This window comes from Fonsecaea monophora (assembly GCF_001642475.1).
Source record: "Fonsecaea monophora strain CBS 269.37 chromosome Unknown Scaff77, whole genome shotgun sequence".
Classification (NCBI taxonomy): domain Eukaryota; kingdom Fungi; phylum Ascomycota; class Eurotiomycetes; order Chaetothyriales; family Herpotrichiellaceae; genus Fonsecaea; species Fonsecaea monophora.
This window is the reverse complement of record NW_019174008.1, coordinates 87941-104758: the sequence shown is the minus strand read 5'-3', so window position 1 is coordinate 104758 and position 16818 is coordinate 87941. Positions and strand designations below refer to the sequence as shown.

The window sequence follows — 16818 nt, the reverse complement described above, 5'->3', positions numbered from 1 at the left end:
TAGAGTCGCTGCATTGCCGCCCGCCGTTATATGGCAACTCTGGATAGGGTGGTCATGTAACCTGTTTAGAAGGAGCCTTTGGGAGGTGATTCACCCGACGGCTACATAGTATATACCTAGTAAGGGTTCCGGAGGAAGGTCTTCACACGCATATCTCACCCTCGGATTGCCGATGGCCGCCACTTTGCCATGTCTGTTCTAGCTTCTAACCCAGCCCACCGGAGGTCAGATCTGATAGGACCAAAACCCCCCTTGCCTATTTGAATGCCTATGGAGACAGACGACTGAGTTTCCTACATATATATCCATGGTTGTGAGGACTGGCAACCCCCCGAACTGGTTTCTCAATCTTCTCAAGTCTTTTTCTTTTGGTTCTAGCAGTCGAGAATGTCGCAATTGAAGAATTTCGGAGGGCTTTTTCGCCTCGACGGGAAAGTGGCCGTCATTACTGGAGGTAAACGATGTCTTTGATCACACAACAGGGGGAAGAGAACTAAAGAGCCTTTCCCAGGTTCGAGAGGGATCGGCCTCCATACCGCTACAGCCTTTCTGCAAGCCGGCGCAGCACGGGTGATTCTTGTTGCGAGGAAGATGGATGGTCCGCAAGGCCTGTCGTCTGCACTGGAAGCGCTCCATGCCACCATCCCAGACTCCCGAGGCCGCATTGTCGCTATCCCTTGCGATCTGTCCCAATTCTCCGAGGTACAGCGACTCGCGAAGGAGATCGGTGCAATCGCGCCCAAGATTCACATTCTGGTGGCCAATGCCGGCGCGACCTGGGGCGGACCTCTCGACACCACCCCGGACGCATCCATCACCAAGGTGCTAGACCTCAACGTCCGAAGCATCATTAATCTAGCACGTCTGTGAGTGTTGCAGATGCGGGCCGCTTGTTGGCCCCACGCTTGGTTCATTGTGGTGGACTGACGGGTGATTTGCAGATTGTCTCCTCTTCTCATCAAAGGAGGATGCCCAGAGGACCCTGCGCGGATCATCATCGTCGGTGCAATAGCAGGCTTCACCGTCCCTTTCACCGGCGAGAACAGTACCCTTGTGTACTCGGTATCCAAAGCAGCGGCCCATCACCTTGCGCGGAATTTGGCCATGGAGTACGGCCCACGAAACGTCGCTTGCAACTGCGTGGCGCCCGGCTTTTTCCCCACGAAGCTGTCAAATGGGCTCATCGATATAGTCGGGGGCGTGGACGCAATGGCCGCCTCCAATCCCCTGAAGAGGATTGGCAGGCCAGAGGATATCGCAGGAACCATGGTTTTTCTCTGCAGTCAAGCCGGCTCTTTCGTCAACGGAGTCGTTCTCCCCCTGGACGGAGGCAACTTTCTACAGACCGGGTTGTTTACGAAACTATAAAGTCATGTTTGGCTATCTGACAAAACGAGCCTTGCCCCTGGGAGAGTTGAAGTGTAGCTCGAATCTTCCCACTTTATCCCCAAATGACAGAAAGAGACTAAAATCGAATCGAGCCTTGTGGTGATGGGTGATGCAAAGGCTTCTTTCTGGACCAGGAGTTCGGTAGGCATGACTCTCACCAGCATGTCTGCAAAGACGGCGGTGAACATAACTACTGCTTCTGGAAGCCTGTTGCCGCAATGTGTAGGAATGCATCTCAGCCCGTAGGCTATCGATAGCCGAAATTCCCTAGCTTCGCATATGGCTACGCTTCCTTTTCGACGTCTATGGAACATGCTATGAACTGATGAAATTAGAGGTTTTCATCTAGTCAACCACAGAACATCTGGAGCTGGAGTAGGGTCTGACAAAGAATCTCTGAACAAAAGGCAGCACCAGTCGTCTCAGCGGTTTTTCCAGCATGGGGCGTCACGCTCTTGTCATGGGCGCATCAGGCATCACTGGCTGGGCGATTGTGAACCAGATTCTACGTGGCTACCCCCGGAAAGGAATCTTCTCCAAGGTCACCGCCGTGACCAACAGACCGCTCGCCCAGGAGCATACCCTGTGGCCGCAATCTGACGCCCTGCAGGTGTGTAGCGGGCTGAATCTCCTCGAGGGAACTCAAGGAGACTTGGAGGCCAAGATGAGACAAAAGGTGCGTGACATCAACAATGTCACCGACCTGTATTTCTACGGTAAGAGCCGTGGTCGCGCTCCGCCTCGGGGATACACACTGAACAGGATGACGGAAAAGCATACAAGCACTCCAGCATTCCAGAGGAAGAGAGCTCGGTGAACACGCAGATGCTGGAGCGAACCATCCGCGCCGTCGACCGGCTCTCCAGCAACCTATCCTTTGTGGTCTTACCCAGTGGAACGAAAGTGAGTCGACGCCGTACCTTCTCCCGTCAATTCAAACACACGGTCCTCACCATGGGATCTAGGCGTACGGGGTTCATCTAGGAAAAGATCTCTTTCCGTTCCAAAATCAATTACCTTTGACAGAAAGCCTGCCCCGAATCCCCGAGCCTCATGCCTCCAGGATGTTTTATTATCAACAAATCGATTCCCTTCGAAGACTTTCGCGAGGCCGCTCTTGGCAATGGGTCGATCTGCGGCCGGATGTGATTGTGAGTTACAGGCATTCGTCGCCTGATTCATATCAATCGCAATGAAAAATCCACAGCTAATTAGGACCAGCCAGGCTTTGTGCCAAACAGCAATACCTACTGTTTGGCTCAGACGCTGGCCGTATACCTGAGTCTCTTTGCTGCGGTTGAAGGGAAGGGCACGACCTGTCCGTTCCCCGGCTCGACCGAAGCGTGGCACACTCTATCCAACGACAGTCCTCAGGACGCGGTTGCGCAATTTAGTATTTTCGCTTCTCTGAACCCGGAGAAGACGGCGGGGCAGTCCTTCAACGTCGCGGGGAGCGACCAGGCTGTGTCATGGTCCGAACGCTGGCCCATCATCTGCCAATTCTTCGGGCTCGAGGGGACCGAGCCGGTCGAGTCAAGCCTGGCTCCTGCCGATTACATGAGATCACACCTCGCCACGTGGTCGGAGCTGGTGCGGACACACGGACTCGAGACGAATTTGATCAGGGACGAACTGGCCGAAGGCAAGGCCGGCTATCAAAAGCATATCATGTCCGAGCTCTGCTTCGACCGATCTTTAGATCTCGGGAGAATGAGGCAGGCGGGCTTCCAAGAGGTTTCGGACTCGAAAAGAGCTTGGTGGACGGCATTTGAGAGGTTTCGGGAGGCCAAAGCGATTCCATGAGTCAGTGGTATGGAATAACTGACGAGAAAAGGTTGTGCAATGAACCTCTACCATTTTTAGCTAGCATCTACGAGTTCTTGTCCTCCCGGTTTGCTAATAGCGGAGAGCATTCCGTATGTAGACAGGTGCTGGAACTTCAACCAATCAATCCATCCCAGACCATGTTCATCCAATAAGCTCCGTCTTTGCCTGTCTCTCTTGCGTCCTGGACCCGGAACGGTGGGGGGGAGCAACAAGCCAGTAGTAGAGAGGAGGGACCGGCAACAGCCTAACTTCAGGCTATCATTCGGCACCTCGCGACAAAATACGGAAGCTCCTTAGGCTCGAGTGACAATTTCAGATTTTGGCGAGCATTCGCTGGCTCGTTTGACGCTGCTGAGCCTCTCGACGAGCCCATTCGCGGAGCACTTTTCTCTGAATCTTTCCACTTGCAAGCTTGGGAATCTGATCGACAATCGACACCCCACCTCTGAGATGTTTGTGTTTCGCGACCTGAGTCGCAAGCCAGCTGGCGATCTCGGATGGAGTCGTCGTCGTTTGCTTGCTCTTGTCCTTGAGAACAACATACGCCATCGGCCACTCGTTGTCATCCCTAATGAAGAACGGGTTAGTTGGATGCTCTCTCTCTCTCTCTCTCTCTCACATTGCCCCCGGATGAAGACCTCGTACAGATTGATGCCCACAACCCCGACGTCGGCCACGTGTTCATTTTCCAGCAGCTTCGCCTCGAGCTCGGCGGGTGCGACCTGGAGCCCATTCACCTTGATCAACTCCTGCAGCAAAGTTAGTCGATGCGACTGGAAGTCGAAACCCAGGTGTAACGCCCTTTACCTTCTTTCTGTCCACGATCCAAAAGAGCCCCTCGGAGTTCGTGACGGCAACGTCGCCCGTCTTCAGCCAGCCTTGGTCGTCGAACAAGTCTTTGGTCGCCCCGGGATTTCTCCAGTATCCCAGGCAAACATTGGGTCCCTTGATCAGGATCTCGCCCCGTTCTCCCGTCGCGACCTCGTACCCAGCCTCATCGACCAATTTTGCCTCCATGCCTGGGAGCAAAAACCCCACGCTTCCCGTGTTTTCGACCATGCCCCCGGGGATCGATGTCCCCGTGCACGTCAGCTCCGTCATTCCCCAGCCAATCGTAAATTTGAATCCGAACCGTTGAGAGATTCGTGTCTGGAGCTCGAGTGGGATCGGGGCCGCCCCGCAGACCACTTCTCGCACACTGCTCAAGTCATATTCTTGCACCTCTGGTCTCTTGTCCAGCATTACCAAGATCGGCGGGGCAATCTGGAGATTCGAGATTTTGAACCGCTGAATCGCGCCCAGGAACTTTCTCAGTTCGAAGCTCTCCATGACGTAAACGGGGATGCGTAATTTGCAAGCCATGAGAATGGTGTAGAGCTGTCCATAGGCGTGGTATAGGGGCAGAAATCCCAGCCAGCGCTCCGTGGCCCTCTTCGTGGGCGTCAGGTGATAGCGAATAAAGATTGTCTGCCGGATGTTGGCGATGATGTTGCCGTGCGTTACCATGACTCCCTTGGGGAGCCCGGTTGTTCTGTCGTATAACTGTAAGTCTGGTGGACATAAATCGTACGCACGCGATCATGAATCAACAAAAGGACCTAAAAGACGTATTTTTGACTTACCCGGATGAATAGTTGATCGTGGCAACTCGACTTTCTGCTTCATTCGGACCGTAGTTGTCCCATGACCACGAACTGGCTTTGGCAGGGCTCTCCAGATAACTCCACCAGTCCCGGTAGCCTTGTGTCCGCGCCTCGACTGGGCCATCCGGGAACAAGACGAGTCTCGGTTCCAAACGTCCGGTCTGACTCGCTGCCTCTCGGGCGGTGCTCAAAAGCCGAGGGTGGACAAATATCACTTTGGCCTCCGAGTCCCGCAGCAGATGGACCAGTTCTCCCACCGTGTATGCGGGATTGAATCCGGTGAAGATGGCCCCGAAGCCGACAGTGGCCAGGTAAATCACCGGGACGTAGATGTGGTTGGGAGTGAAGACCGACACGACGTCGCTGGGCTTGATCCCCAGGGCCGAAAATCCTGCGGCCACCCTCTTGACCAACGACAGCAGCTGACTCGTCGATAGACTAGATGTCTCATTGTCGGAAGAGATCCACAAGGGGACGGTATCGTCATTCGTCCCTGTGGGAAACAGGTAGGATAGGATGTTGGTTTTGGGAATATCCAGAGCTGGAAAAGGGGATTCCCGAGGCATGTTTGGAGCGTCGAGTGAGGCTCCCAAACCAGTCCACGGCGTGAGATATTCACATACGAAGAGCCCACATGGGTTATACAGCGACAAGCTGCGAGTGAGGAGTTAGCTAAAGAACATTGGACAGCTGGAAACCATCTTGGAGATGCGGTTACTTGGAGGTGGTGGTCTTATTTTCAAACTCCCCTTCAAAGCTCTCAAGTGATTCGATCGACGCCACGGAAGTACGCCTGCTTAACAGAAGTCCACGCCCCCTTCCCCCCGGATTAGAGTGCCGGTTGTTGGTGATCTACGCGGAAGAACAGCCTTGCGCGCGGCTAATGGATGGCTGGAGGTGGCATGCCCTAATGGATCCCCGGTTATGACATATCCAAGCCTCGTGGCTTTGACCCCTCGCGTGCCGCATATGTGCCTCTTAGGCACCTCACGCTCATTAGATGGAAACCCATGATCCGATATTGCCGTGTATGTCAGACCAAGCGGGGAGGGACATGACCCATCCCCGCCACGGCGATGGGAGGTACCCAGCACGACTTAGACACATTGACCTCCCAGCCAGACAAGAGCAGAGGTAACAAAGTGGCTGCCAGCAGAGTCCTCGAAATTCACGTTCCAACGATCCAAGATGGGTGAGAGAGAATATGCACCAGAGTGGCTTGAGGTTCGCCCCCCTTCCCTGTGGTCAGAAGCGTTGGATAATAGCTCACGGCTAGCAGTTCGAGGCCCAGTTAGGATATCGCCCGCAGCTTCACAGTCCATTGTCGCGCACGCTGGAGGAATGGGGATCGCTTTTGAATGATCTATCGGCTCGGTTTTCCTTGCCCCAGGCAGACACCACCTCCATCAGGTCCGTGGATATGGAGATCGCTCCAGAAAAGATCCCGATCCGTATCTACTTCCCAGAAGACACACATGTCCAACGCAACGTTCCCCTGGCGGTCTATGTCCATGGAGGGGGCTGGGCCATGGGGGATCTTGACTCCGAGGACTTTCAACCTCGGACAATAGCCAAAGAAGCTAGAATGGTCGTTGTCTCTGTCGATTATCGTCTCGCTCCAGGTCATCCATTCCCCGACGGATTGAACGATTGTGTACGGGCAATTTCGTGGACAAGCTCGAATTCTACGAAGCTGGGAGCGACGACGCAAGAAGTCATCGTGATAGGGGGCTCTGCGGGCGCCAATCTCGCCATTGCCTCGGCCTTGAAGATCATCGATCAAGGTCAGAAATCGATTCTGAAGGGTGTTGCGGCGCTGGTGCCTGTGACGGTCCATCCTGACGCCGTACCATTGAAATTCCGGAATCGGTACAGATCCTACGACGAAGAAGCTGACTGTCCGATCGACACAGCGGATGCTATGCGTGGCCGAGGCGGCTTTTGGGGTATGTTATCCCCCTGGTGAGATCACAAGTTGCCATGTAGCTAACATCCCGTGTGCAGACGCTTACACCAACGAAATTTCCAGTCACACCTCGGTCTTGTTGCATCCCAGGCTGCACGAAATGCCCCCAACATACATTGCCGTGGCGGAAAAGGATGTCCTTCGTGACGATGGGTTACTCCTGAAACACGTTCTGGAAGAATACGGGTAAGAGAGAGTGGCATATCCAGAGCACTCGAGAAGATCTAACACACGAATGTGGGTGGCAGCGTGCCGGTAAAGTGCGACAGCTACAGAGGACTGCCTCACTACTTCTGGTCCTTCCCCGGGCCCTCTTTGGCGAACAAAGCACGGGAGTTCCAGGAGAATCTGTTGAAAGGGCTGGAATTTGTCAACGTATAAGTATTAGGTCCGCGAAAAGATATATCCCGATAACTTCATTGAGAAATCTAGGCCGAATTGTATTGTTTACTTTCGGCAGGACATTGGACATCTTAAAGGGCAAGGCTCATCGTTACACTGTGCGGACCACAGTTGGAATCAGAGAGCTGGACTTCAAAGCTTGCAGAATCGATTGTTTGATTCCCCGGAACTTCTTCCTCCAGTGGTTTTATGTATAAAATGATTTTCACACGGCAATGAAGTGCCAGTGAGTCAACACTCCCTAAGAATTTCCATGTGGCAGTGGAAGTGACTGAGAAGCAAATACCCCTCAGAGGGTTAGAAGCCGATTAATCTATAGTCCATGGACAATCAGCATCCCTGATGTAAGGGCTCAACCCGTCAATATCACCAGTCAGCATTGCTTTGACGTTCCCATTGCCCAAGAATGCAAATCGATTGCCGGATTTGTATTCAAAGTCGTAGTCTTCCATGCGTGGTTCCTTGATTGTCTTGAGGAAATGAATGGTCTGTCAAAGACGTCAATCAGCTCAGGATCTTCCTGGATATCAAGAGACAAACTCACGGGTCCCGGCCATAGATAGATTCGGTTCTTAATCTTGCCGTCCTTGAACCAACTTCGGCAGTCCTCGTGCCAGACTGTGCCTTTATGAAACTCGTCAAAATGCTGATAGATATCGTCCAGAGCTTGCTGTTTCACAGTCGCCGACAGGATACCCTCCGTCTGGATTTTCTTGATCATCTTGATCGAGTACTCCACTGTGGTCTCGATCCCTGGGAGGAGAGTGCCGTTGCTCCATGTGGCGCCAGGTCCCTGGAGATAACATGTCAGATCATCATCACTCAGAACCAGATGAAGCGTGGGCCAATGAGACCTACCACGATCGTAAAGTAATTGGGAAACCTTGGTGCAGAGACTCCAAGATACATATTGCAGCCAGAACCCCAATCTTCGTCAATGCTTTTAGTCCCATTGAAGACCTAGTAGTCCACTCGTTAGCTTCGAGAGTATGGGGCTGGCGAGACTGACTTGCCTTGAACGCCGGCTTGAACGCCGGCTGGAAACCTGTCGCACAAACAAGGATGTCCAGCCTATGTTCGCACCCATCAACGACCACTCCTTCGGCGGTGACCCGGTCGACTTCCCCAAAGACCGGAGTGACATTTTCCGACACCAATGCTTCCAGGTACCCATCAGCAGGCGATACCCGTCTGCATCCAACGGACCATTTCGGGATGATGAACTCCTTGAGCTTCTCGTTGCCTGGTCCCAGCCGCCGAATCATTTCCTTGGTGATGACGTCTCGAAACTGTTTCTGCAAGTCCGAACCCTGGATATACATGCCGAACAAGACGTTGATCTCAGCTTCGATCTCCTTGCGGAATCGGAGATAGTATTGGGGGTCTTCTCGGAACCGCTTTTTGTCCTCGTCGGTGAATGTATATTGGCGCTTACCAGGATCCGGAGCATCCCCTCCTCTCAGGGCTGATAGGGCGGCTTCGTGGAGGAGCGATGTTAGCATGAGAAGCTCTCCCAGTACAACATGTAGACTCACAAGCTCCGAATGGCGGGCTGATCCAAGTTGGGCTTCTCATAAAGACATCCACGTGTCCCGCAACCTTTTGAAGCTCCGGAATGATTTGTACGGATGTACTCCCAGTGCCGATAACACCGACTTTCTTGCCTTTGAAGTCGACCTCGTGATTCCACTTTGCCGAATGCATCATGGGACCCTTGAAGTCATGAAGCCCTGGGATATCAGGCCATTTCCACGTGTTCAGGATTCCAGTTCCATTGATAAAGACATGCGCCCAATCGTGCCATATTTCGTTCGTAGTCATATCTTGGAGGGTGCTGTCGCGCAACGCTTTAGTACCATCTTCATGGATCGCTGGGCCAATATGGCTCACATGTTCCAGATACCTTGACTTTGGTCCCAGTTAATCTCCACCACTTTCGTCCTCAATTTCATGTACTTGTGTAGATCTGAAATGTAGTAGTGTCAGTCCCAGTTTCAATGACGATATCCTCAGCATCAATCACCGTAGCGTTGGGCGAATCCCTCGAAATATCGCTGAATCTCATTGCCGTAGGCAAAATAGTGCGACCATTCCGGGTTGGGATCCCAGGAGAATGTGTAGAGATGGGATGGGATATCGCAGGCCACGCCCGGGTAGGTGTTTTCCCACCACGTCCCCCCAAACTGTTCATTCTTTTCGAACAGAGTCAATTCCCATGAATTGGGCTCCAACATCCGCTCCATCTTGTACGCACAGCACAAGCCTGTGGCCCCGGCTCCGGCACATGCCACTCTTATCTTGCTCGGCTGAGAATGGTATTGATCCAGGACTGTGTATGGCATGGTGGGAGAGTCGAGATTGCCATGACCCGTAAAATTCGCCATTGTTGAAGTTTGGTGCGACCTTTATAGTTCCCCCTTACGTTTGATCCTCGTCTTCCCACCACTTTGACTCTGCACAGTTGTTCGGAGCTTCTGGCAGAAACCTACTCTCTCTGCCTCTTCAAGTCGTCGACACATGGTTAAAGAGTCGAAATCCTGACAGGGAGTCACTTGGTGGAAATTCTAAGCAGCGGGGACACCATGCAATTTTGCTTTGCCTAAACTTAGCCGATGCGGCAACACGGCTCCTGATGCATGCCAGACAGGAACAGCTACATGTCCGGCAATGCCTGTAGGACCAGCGGCGCCTAGTGAAATCAGGGGATGGACTCCAATCTGCCTAACTAGTCATTGGACGGATCATTCAGCGAGTAGCTCCGCGATCATATGCACGACTGGCGAACTGAATAGTACAGCGGACGGACAACCTGAATCTGCGGACTGAGCAAGGCTCTGGTAGCGAATACTCAAATGCTCCTCGATATCTTAGGCTCACTTGCTCTCACTAAGACAGCAATTCCATGCTCAACACATACTCAGTTAGCCAGAAGCTTTTGGAACGCTACAAACCGAGTTCGTTGCCGCAACATGGCACCAATGCATTTCCCAAACACCACAACACCGAACACGCAGGCTTCTATAACATATATTCGTTGAGACACTTCCGAGCCACAGCCCTTGCCCTGGTCCAGCGCATTGCGTGAACGCGAAAGGATGCTCATCGGGGACATTATTCCACCGTGCTAGGGTTTCTCACGGTTGTACTTCAACCCCTCTGATACCCCACAAAGGAGGACAATGCAAGAAGAAAGAATTTTGAGATACTGATGAGCACTTTACCATGGCCAAACAGGCATGTGCCCCTCGTCCACTGGACGTGTTCGGATATGGACCCTCGACGTTTCGGAGCTTTGCTGCCCTGAAACTCTCCGTTTGAACCTACCTTCTCCTGGCTAGCGTAGAATCTGCAAAGAGGTTAGACGGGTTGTATTAGTATATCGCGAATGATTCAGTGAGAATGCTGTGGCCCACTCGCTCCTGTCTGGGGCATCCGCTACCTTATGCCCTATACTGGGTGCAGAATCCGCCTGGTAAATTCGCATTTTCTCCATCGCTCGTTTTTTTTTATCAAAAGCTACACTGCAGAGGATGAATACTCACAAGGACTTATCCCAGAGATCGCGGCCACGACATCGGGCCACTGTGGCTTGCAACAGCTGCAGAGCACGGCGAACCAAGGTAGGACCATTTGGAAATCTCTCGAGCTCGCTACTAAGTGGTTTTTTTGTTTCCCTTAGTGTGTCTTTGAACCAGGCGAGAGCGATTGTACTTATTGCAGGGAGAACGAATTCCCCTGCCTCGTCAGTACGGACGACCGAAGAAAAAAGTACAAGCGGGCAATGCATAGTTCCCCCCGTCACAGAAGCTGGTTGCATGACTGACAGGCCCCCCAGGCAAATATCCAGGACTTGCATCGAGTCTTTGCAACGACGCATTCAAGTCTTGGAGTGCGCCCTCTCAAAGACATCCGCTCTCCCCTCGGCAGTCGCCCACCACGTTGACCCTCAAGATGGCAGCGCCGCGAAGAGCCTCCCGGATTCTTCCAACGATAAAATGGCCGCCTTTGCAAACACCGAGTACATGCCGGTCGAACAGTACCCACCTGACAACGATCCCCTGAGTCCTCAGAGGAACGCATTGCCTATGCCCCCAGGGTCCGGCGGCGCTCGTCGTCAAGCGTCTGGCCATGCCACGCGCAATCTCGGGCAGGCTTCGCCCCTGCAAGTACTTTCCGATCAGGATTTCCCCAGGTTCGATGATGTTATGTGGGAAATCCGAACTCGAGCCGAGCTGCTCCTCCAGAGAATACCTCCGGCAAGTCAGACCTACTTGATGGACCTGTACTGGGAACATTACAACCAGATTCTTCGCATTGTCCACAAAGAATCCTTCTATCAGGGCGCGAGCAATCCCGGGTCGTCATCCTACAGTGGCTTCTTGCATGTCTGCCTGCTGGCCATGGGCTTTACCTTTGCCGACAAGTCGAGGCCCGATATGCAGAGGTTTCTGGCATCGACACGTGAGGGTGAAAGCACCCTCCACACGGAAGCCCGGAGGCTAGTCAAATATGAGATGGATATCCCCGGCGGTCTGTCCAGCATTCAAGCTCTGCTGATTCTGGCGGATCTGGAAAGTGGCGTTGGCAGGGACGTTACAGGCTGGATGTATGTAGGTGAGTGGAGAGAGTAGATCCAGTTCCCGGGTCATTGTCCTCATACCCAGACACTTGCCTTCAATGCACCTTTGTTGTCCGGCACTGGGTCGACCGTTGACTGAGTCTGCGTCGACAACGCGTGCAGGGATCGCAATTAGATCCGCCTTTGAACTGGGCTTGAACGAAGAGAGCTCCGAGGCAATGTCTGAACAGCATCGCTTCGAGAGACGCATGGTGTTTTGTGCGTGCTTTCTTTTTGATCGGTAAGCAAACCTTTCTCGCACGAGGTCCACTCTTGATGACGCTACGGACACCAGATTTTGGGCCGTGTATCTTGGACGGTCACCATCAATCAAGCCATCCGACATTGGATACACTCAATTGACCCCAACATCAGCTCCCGGCAGCGGTTACAACAGTCAAACGTCGGCCCAGGAGGTGCAAATCTATGAGAGCTTGGTCCAGCTGGTGGCCGTCTATGGAGAAATCTCAACCCTCCTCCGTTCCAATCGATCGTCTTCTGAGCCTGACATGCTGAAAATGGCGGACCTGGCCAAAAGACTCCGGATGTGGCGTGAAAACTTACCCCCGAGCTTGAACTGGACGCCAGAGAACTGTCAACGGGCAACCCCGGGCTTCTTTCTTCTCCAGTAAGTAGATTTGTGTCTCCTGTCCTTTGCAGCGCCGGCCTAACAATCGCTGTTCGATAGTCAGCAGTACCATATGGCTGTGATCTTGTTACATCAGCCCCTCGCCCACAGTGACAGCTCGCGGCGCCAGCGGCAGGCGGAGCCCGGCGTGGATCCGGCCTTGGTCGACGATGTCTTTCCCCAGTTATCTGCTAGACTCTGTCAGAAGCACGCCTCTTGTATTGCCAACATCTTCGAGAAGTACTACCACACTCCTGGCCGAATGTATCCGTGCGGCACGGCGCTCCTGACCGCCTCTACCGCCGGGATTGCATTGGTCAACGATCTCACCAGCACTCAACAGAACAAATATGAAAGTCCTAGAGCACTCCGACAGGTGCAAGTTCTGATGAGTGTGCTAGGTTCGATGGGTCACAAATACCGACGGGCTAACCAAATTGCGAAGTCCCTGGGAAACGTGCTGATAGATCGTGGTTGGAATTTCAGCGGCGTCACGAATCTCTCAGGCACGAATTCTCTGTCCCTAGGGCCCATGCTGATGTCTCCTCTCGAAATGGGCCAACCACCTCAGATGGCACCACCGCAGACCCAGAAGCTCATCAATGCCAGCCATAGTTCCTCCATCTTCGACGGCATGACGGAGGAGAACACTCCAGGGATCGGGTACAGCTCGCAGGACCAGCGATCCTCGGGCAGCAATGGGTTTGCCGTCGACCAAAGGGGCTCCACTGATGGAAAGGGTCAGTCGATTCTCCACGATCTCAGTCCAAGCTTGAATGCTTGGATGATGACTGACAGCATGGCGCTCGATACGAACGTGTTCGAAACCGCGACCGAAGACTTTTTCTGAAAAGCGTCTGTCTCCAATGGACCGCAAAGTTCCTGATCCTGAAGGATGGGGAACGTTCAGACCATCCGGGGTGGACCTCTGATCTGGGTGCCGTGCAATGAGTCATTTCCACATTACCACGGTCGACTGAGTCAGTTCTTTCGGGTGTGGTGCCGAACTCGGTGGATCATGGACAAGCTTTCGAAAGTGCTAGTTCGCGGGGAAACGGTTGGCACTTGTGGTGCACAATATTTTATGCGCCGTTCACCCGCACAGATTTTTGGGTGGAAATGAGAGAGCTGGGAGTAATGCGAGATCGACTACTCGGTACAAAGGCGCTGTGGGACAGAACAGGGGTCAATAGATGTAGCGGGGCGGTATGGTATTGTGTAATAACTAGGAAGGAGGCTGGGAGAGTGTCTGACGGCTTTATCTATCAACTATGTGTGCATTATGTGCCTAGGCGTTAATGGCTCAGCAGCGCACATTGCAGGGTGCTACGAGTCACGCTAATAGACTAGTCTCTAATTTAGTACGGCAGTGCTGCCACCTCTTAGCCAGACACCCCGACCTGAACTTTCAAGTAATTTACTTTACCTATTTAGTGAGGTAGAATTACTATCAGAGAAACCGCGCATAGACGACAAAAACTTGTAAGGACCTCAATCATACTCAGGAAATGTATCTAACAGTCTACGCTAATAATCCTGCAATTGGTGCTCAGTAGAGGTACTGTTGGTCTGCCAAGTGATAGTGGCGCTTCCTTACTGGACTGGAACTAGTCCGTCAACGTGACTAGTTACTAAATCTGCTGGTGCGCCCAAGTCAATCTCTGCCGTCGTTGATTCGCGTCCTCGGGGGCCATGTACCCCGGACTCCAGCGGGGGTGGCCAAGTTCAGCAAGCAACTAACGACCGAAGCCCCCAGGTTCCCCAGCTTTGCTTTTCTGCCCCCGGCGGCCATGTCCCTTGCTCCCCATATCGTTGCTGAGTCCTTCCCAGCGACTATCCGCGGGTGTACAGACGTTCGTTGGATGGCCCAGCGTCTCTGCGACACGCGCCCGAGCGAGCAAGTAAAATCCCCGAAAGAGTGAAGAAGTGTGAGTGACGCGACCGCCGAGCAAGCATGACAGACCCAGCAACGCCGGTTCCGGGCGACACAATCGAGGGAGAGACGGCAGCAGAAGCCAGGTCCCTTCGAAGGAAGTGCAAAGCCTCCACAATGGACTCGACGAAACTGATGAGAAAACGCGCGACCGATCGAAGATCTCAACAGGCGTTCCGAGAGAGGACCAAACTGAAGATCGCAGCTCTCGAGGAGGAAGTTGCCAAAATGTCCCAGAACGCGGAAAAGATGAGCCGGGAGCTGCACGAAGTCACCCTTCAGCGAAACAGCCTCAGCACCGAATGCCTGGAGTGGAAAGAGAAGGCTGGCCTGGCCTCCGAGCTGGAGGCTGAGGTCCATGCCATGGCCAGGAGACTCGACCAACTACGAACCAAAAAGCCCTTTTCAGACGCCGGACTATCGTCCATACGACCCGCCTTGCCCACAGGCATTCTGCCAACCATCCACTGTGACATAACCCCGAGGAGGTCTGATCAGGACCAAGATGCGAACGACTACGCCCTTGCCCCGAGCCCAGCAAGGAGCAATACGGGTGCTGCAATGGAGATGCAGTCTTCGCCACCTCTCCCTCAGCCCAGTGGTCTATCGTCGTGCGAAGGACCAACTGAGAGATCGGCGTCGTATGAAGCCACCAGTTTTGCTCCAGGAGCAGCTTGTCTGACGTCGTTTCCGCATCCGCAAAACGAGGACGTGAGAACCGATTTTCTTTCGGAAGGCGTCAGTTTCGACCCGGTTTGTTTCCCAGTCTCAATGGGCCACGCCTCTCCCCGACATGAGGATGCACATACTCTACGGCGGACCAGCCAGGACCCATTGAACGACGAATTATCCGAGCCCGTTACTGCGGACGAAGTGAGCATCGATCTCTCGGCTCACGGGGCAACAGGAGGTACACACACACACACCCCCAAGTGCCGAATCCAATGCTCGTTCGGAACACGAAGCTAACGGCTGCTCTAGATGTTTCGGTTCGCAGTCCTGTACAGGTGCCGGACCCTTCTATCCCCGATGAAATGCAGCTCCAGCCTCTGTCAACCGAGCAGTCCTCCCGCTGGCCGGGTGGGTGGAGTCCAACGTCCAGCAACCAGGTCGACCTCTGTGAGCAGCTTCCGTACAATCTCAAGCCAGTGATACCCTCGGATCGCATCCTGCAGGGCCTTATCGCGTCTCAGCGAGGTGCGGCTGCAGAAGGCATCCCATGGGATGAGCTGCTGGGCCCTGAGCTCCCTTGCTGGGACGTCCTTGTCGGCGCGCCGTCCAGACTGTGTGGCCATCCTATTTGCCGAGCCGTCTTTGATATTGTCAAAGCCTACACCGGCTATTCGCGCCTCCCGGAAAGGGTGGCCTCGGTCTACACCATGTATTCATCAGTGATGGTAGGTCTGTCTGACACCTTTTATTATTCCACGAGACCACCATCTAAATGCGCGTCGTTCAAGTGGCGGCTTAGTCTTCAAAGGAAGAGATTCGAGAAGATGCCCTTGTGGATGCGTCCACGGGCAATCCAACTGCAAGTGGCTCACCCTGCGTGGATGGACCGAGTTCCATGGCAAGTCCCCCTTCATCCTAATCGTGCACTCGGTCCTGGATCTAACTTGCAGCGCGCGTCAGGCCGTCAGTGAGAGAAATCCTGGTCAAGGACCAAGAACTGTATCACGTCGAGGAGTTTGGGGCTTTCCACTCCACCTCCGTCTCCGTCAACTGGCCCTATTCCTCGGATTGTGTGCTCATCACTTCGCGTGGCGGTGCGGCCAAAGAAGACGAGACGGTGCTGAGTCTGAACCCGGCTTTCGAGGAGCACATCCGAGACCTTCGGAACTGGACCATAGGTTCTCGATTCACACAGAAATACCCCGAGCTCGCTGCTGCAATCGAGCAGGATATCGGCGATGGCTCTATCGAAGAATGACCGTGCTCGGCCGCCGACCGTGAACGAAGGGCCTTAAGCAAGACGATATCTCCGGCTCTGATGAATCTGAAAGAAAATGTGAACGTGAAACTGCACCTTTCTACTGTTGAAGTCCAACAGCATTCGACGCTTGCATCTTATTGCTAAGGAGTCGCGAGATATTAGTGCACCTACAGAATCTCCCGATCGTTTCTGTTCGCCATCCAGCGAGAAGGCCGCGGGAACGGTTTTGCAACGGCCATGCTAAACAAAAAGTGGTGCAACGGCCCGTCGGTCGACCATTTGCGAATGCTCTACATCAAACTGTGGAAAGCCAAAAGTGGATGTACGCTGCCTAGTGCTCCGACTTGTTTCCATGATGTCGGTCACATTTTCTGGGACGACAATCTCATATTTTCTCCATGACTTCGAGCTGGCTGAGTTCTCGCCACGGCGTCCCGAGTAAGCGAACCGTCAATCTGACGACCGTGACCCCAATCGAC

General features: G+C 53.5%; 7 protein-coding genes across 7 annotated transcripts; 5 read left to right on the top strand and 2 right to left on the bottom strand.

The window, feature by feature from the left end:
- Window positions 1-387: 387 nt before the first annotated feature.
- AYO21_08674 (hypothetical protein) lies at window positions 388-1368 on the top strand (the record flags this gene model as incomplete). The annotated part of the gene is made up of 3 exons (XM_022658617.1): window positions 388-454; window positions 512-866; window positions 942-1368. The coding sequence occupies 3 exons, from the start codon at window positions 388-390 to the stop codon at window positions 1366-1368; spliced, it is 849 nt and encodes a 282-aa protein (XP_022509091.1).
- A 460-nt stretch (window positions 1369-1828) lies between these two features.
- Window positions 1829-3192, top strand: AYO21_08673 (hypothetical protein; the record flags this gene model as incomplete). Its single annotated transcript, XM_022658616.1, has 4 exons — window positions 1829-2105; window positions 2165-2292; window positions 2355-2540; window positions 2653-3192. 4 exons carry the CDS (start codon window positions 1829-1831, stop codon window positions 3190-3192), a joined length of 1131 nt encoding a protein of 376 aa, XP_022509090.1.
- Window positions 3193-3528: 336 nt separating this feature from the next.
- AYO21_08672 (hypothetical protein) lies at window positions 3529-5425 on the bottom strand (the record flags this gene model as incomplete). The annotated part of the gene is made up of 4 exons (XM_022658615.1): window positions 3529-3784; window positions 3862-3965; window positions 4024-4747; window positions 4839-5425. The coding sequence occupies 4 exons, from the start codon at window positions 5423-5425 to the stop codon at window positions 3529-3531; spliced, it is 1671 nt and encodes a 556-aa protein (XP_022509089.1).
- A 622-nt stretch (window positions 5426-6047) lies between these two features.
- On the top strand, window positions 6048-7206 carry AYO21_08671 (hypothetical protein; the record flags this gene model as incomplete). Its single annotated transcript, XM_022658614.1, has 4 exons — window positions 6048-6083; window positions 6139-6805; window positions 6864-7011; window positions 7074-7206. 4 exons carry the CDS (start codon window positions 6048-6050, stop codon window positions 7204-7206), a joined length of 984 nt encoding a protein of 327 aa, XP_022509088.1.
- A 329-nt stretch (window positions 7207-7535) lies between these two features.
- AYO21_08670 (hypothetical protein) lies at window positions 7536-9611 on the bottom strand (the record flags this gene model as incomplete). The annotated part of the gene is made up of 7 exons (XM_022658613.1): window positions 7536-7715; window positions 7772-8020; window positions 8086-8187; window positions 8286-8704; window positions 8763-9061; window positions 9118-9193; window positions 9251-9611. The coding sequence occupies 7 exons, from the start codon at window positions 9609-9611 to the stop codon at window positions 7536-7538; spliced, it is 1686 nt and encodes a 561-aa protein (XP_022509087.1).
- A 1611-nt stretch (window positions 9612-11222) lies between these two features.
- Window positions 11223-13323, top strand: AYO21_08669 (hypothetical protein; the record flags this gene model as incomplete). Its single annotated transcript, XM_022658612.1, has 4 exons — window positions 11223-11841; window positions 11969-12086; window positions 12141-12473; window positions 12534-13323. The coding sequence occupies 4 exons, from the start codon at window positions 11223-11225 to the stop codon at window positions 13321-13323; spliced, it is 1860 nt and encodes a 619-aa protein (XP_022509086.1).
- A 1104-nt stretch (window positions 13324-14427) lies between these two features.
- AYO21_08668 (hypothetical protein) lies at window positions 14428-16336 on the top strand (the record flags this gene model as incomplete). The annotated part of the gene is made up of 4 exons (XM_022658611.1): window positions 14428-15316; window positions 15388-15803; window positions 15887-15941; window positions 16029-16336. 4 exons carry the CDS (start codon window positions 14428-14430, stop codon window positions 16334-16336), a joined length of 1668 nt encoding a protein of 555 aa, XP_022509085.1.
- Between the last annotated feature and the right edge of the window lie 482 nt (window positions 16337-16818).